This window comes from Sinocyclocheilus anshuiensis, unplaced genomic scaffold (assembly GCF_001515605.1).
Source record: "Sinocyclocheilus anshuiensis isolate Anshui unplaced genomic scaffold, SAMN03320099.WGS_v1.1 scaffold1212, whole genome shotgun sequence".
NCBI lineage: Eukaryota > Metazoa > Chordata > Actinopteri > Cypriniformes > Cyprinidae > Sinocyclocheilus > Sinocyclocheilus anshuiensis.
This window is the reverse complement of record NW_015547696.1, coordinates 283,209-286,199: the sequence shown is the minus strand read 5'-3', so window position 1 is coordinate 286,199 and position 2,991 is coordinate 283,209. Positions and strand designations below refer to the sequence as shown.

Here is a 2,991-nt window from a genome sequence, read left to right as displayed (position 1 = left end):
ACACACACTCTCACACTCTCACTCTCACACACACACACACACACACACACACACACACAGAGACTCTCTCACACACACACACACACATACTCACACACAGACACACACACACAGAGACACTCACTCACTGTTTTTGGGGTCCCTTTGAGTTCTGCTGTTTGGTCATTGAGTTCTGCTGTTTGCATCCTTTCGCAGTAGAGACTTCCAGTGTTTGGTCGTAGCTGTGTAATAAGCAGGGTAATGTACATCCAGTCAGTTGTTATCGCAGAATTATAAAACCCCTCGGGTGCTTCATTAATATAATAATACTGTAACATAGACACCCTGAAATAAAGTGTAACCAGAGTATTTTCTGTTTGAAACTGGGAAATGAGTGAAAGGGCCTGTCTGTCTGTCTGTCTAGTCTTCATATTGGTTATGTTGGCTGCTTCCTTTATAGTTGCATATCTTTTATCAGAGCTCAAAAGCTACACGTTGAAACACTGCAATGGGAAAATGAAAAAAGTAATTGTGCATGTAGACTCAAGTCAGGGCAGTATTGAGAGTACTGAATGTGTTAAAGACGCATGATTTAGACGCTCAGCATAACCCGCTGTTCTTAACTGCAGCTCACGGAGAGAACCGCGGCGGGCGATTCCAGAACGTGGCGGAGCTGCGTCTGGCGGGCCTGGAGGTGACTGACGCCGTGTCACGCCTGCTAGTGCGCTATCTTCCTCACCTGAGCAAGCTGGACCTCGGTCAGTGCTGCCACATCACAGACCAGAGCATCCACACGCTGACCTCTGCCATATCCCCGCTGCGAGAGAGCCTCACGCACGTCAGCCTTGCAGGTACACACTCACGCTGCAGCAGCAACGCTCATTAGCATGCTTCATTAACAACTGCCTTTCAGTAGTGCCATCGATTGAAGGCTTTACACATGATGTTCTGCAGACATTTAAAATGAATATTTTTAGTTTTAGAATTCCAGAGTAATGTTGATGTTTTGATGTTGTTTTGTTGGAAAAAGAATATGTAGGTTTCATAAATTAACAGCAGTCATGAGTTAAAAGTAATGTAATTAAATCCATTCATTTCAATGGAGTTAATACTAGCAATGGTATATTCAAATATAGTTAGAAAGTGTCGTTTTTTTTTTGTTTTAAGAAAAACAGTGGTAAATGGAGTAGTAGCATGGTAATAACATGGTAACATGCAAAACTTTGAGATTTTTGCATCGGCTCACTAGTGCAGACTGCAAAACCCAAAATGGGTGCGTCTGATGAGAAGCACTGGTTTATGGGACAAGTCATTTCTGTGGGATAAGCCTTAAAATACACAGTTTTCAAAAAAAAAAAAATAGACGCAGGACTTGAACATTGTACATATTAACATGAGACTTTTGAAATAAGTTCACTTACTAGCCTGGTCTGTTCAAGTAACATCTTTCACCGTGACTGACTTTAAGCTCAGTTGAACTCTTGTCCTCTTACAGTCTCCATAGGAGCCCATGCTAATGTGAAGTCAACAGAACTACTGAATTAATCAAACAAGAACTGCCAAAAATGAGAATGAGCTCGGGCTCTAGATGTGCTGCTGCTGGTGGCCACAAGAACATACAGAACTACCACATTTTGCTATAAGTTTGATTGCATCATATAATAATTGCTGTTAATAGTGTTCATCGTCTGTTTGATTACGTCTTTAATTGATTTTCCGTACATTTCTGCCATATGTACATTAACTGACAGTCACCACTGATAAGCTACCACTAAATATTGCTTTGCAACGATTTGTATCGTAAAAAGCGCTATACAAATAAACTTGAATTGAATTGAATTGAATTGAACAACAGCCATAAGCTTAAGCAGTTCTCTAGAAATGACTAGTTTTGATCACTGTCAAACCTGAAAAGATGCGTTTGCATTGTATAGCAAAGACTGTCGGGAGAGTTAAAATACTCCCCAAAGGCGGCGAATGAGTGCCCCGATTATTCTGAGACTTCACTGTGAAGCAGCATATGAACTTCCAGCTGTTATTAATGTAGTCCACCTCGGGCTGCTTCATGTCATCGTCCGCATGTGACGCACTGGCAAAAAGCTCATGTCGGCACTCCGGAGCCATGTGCTTTTTCATAGGTTTAATGCTACATTATCAGTGAGAAAAGTACACTAGTTTGACTGGGAAGGTGAGGAGTCAGGCCAGAGCTCAGGAGGAAGGTGGCCTGAGCTGAACTAGTTTGTGTGAAATGTGGCGCTGTGTTTCAGGCTGCGTGAAGGTGACGGAGCAGTGTCTGCCGCTGCTGCGCCGCTGTGCCTCGCTGCAGAGTGTGGACCTGCGCTCCTGCGGCCTGCTCGCTCCAGACGTCTGCCAGCTGCACTGCTTCCCCTCGGCCGAAGACAGACTCCTGCTCAAGAACAGCTAGACTCCTGCCCACAACAACACTACCGCAAGAGACTCGCAGCACAGCATCAGAGGAAACAGCATTTCTAAATCACAGACACTTGGCTGTTTTTTGTTCTGTTCTGTTCTGTTCTGTTCTGTTTTGTTTTCTGGATCAACCATTTGTGAATGGAGACATCAGTTCCATCTAGATATCCCGTAACAGTAATGAGTGTGTGTACAGATTAGTAGTTTGCTGTAAATGACCCCTCCTGACCCTAGCACTGAACACTTGAGTGCAAGACGATGCCGAATGTATGCTACTGTGGGGAGGTCATCTCAAACACAGCCATGCTAGTCAGGAGAAGGGTTCACCCCGAATCAAAACAGATTTGAGTTGTTTGGTCTTTTTTAGCATAAATAAAATAAAGCCCACTTTGGGACCATTAAGACTTTTTCTGCATTATGACATGATTTCATTCCCGGCAGGCACATTTAACCCCCAAGTCCTTATGACTATAAAAACAGTAATCTTCAACAACATTTGACATTAGATTTGAGTCCTCGCTGTTGTCAGAGGTGATTGTCATGAGGTTCAGAATCAGGAGGAAAACTGCTTAATTTGTCCTA

At 43.2% G+C, this 2,991-nt stretch overlaps 1 protein-coding gene across 5 annotated transcripts in view; it reads left to right on the top strand.

The window, feature by feature from the left end:
• Nucleotides 1-2,985, top strand: part of fbxl19 (F-box and leucine rich repeat protein 19) — a 13,103-nt gene extending 10,118 nt beyond the window's left edge. For all 5 annotated transcript variants that reach the window (XM_016506350.1, XM_016506352.1, XM_016506351.1 and 2 more), the window contains 2 exons: nt 609-830; nt 2,247-2,985. In XM_016506350.1, the coding sequence (XP_016361836.1) occupies nt 609-830; nt 2,247-2,404 (380 nt within the window). In that variant the 3' untranslated portion in view covers nt 2,405-2,985. The remainder of the gene's footprint in view (nt 1-608; nt 831-2,246) is intronic.
• The last annotated feature ends 6 nt before the right edge of the window (nt 2,986-2,991 follow it).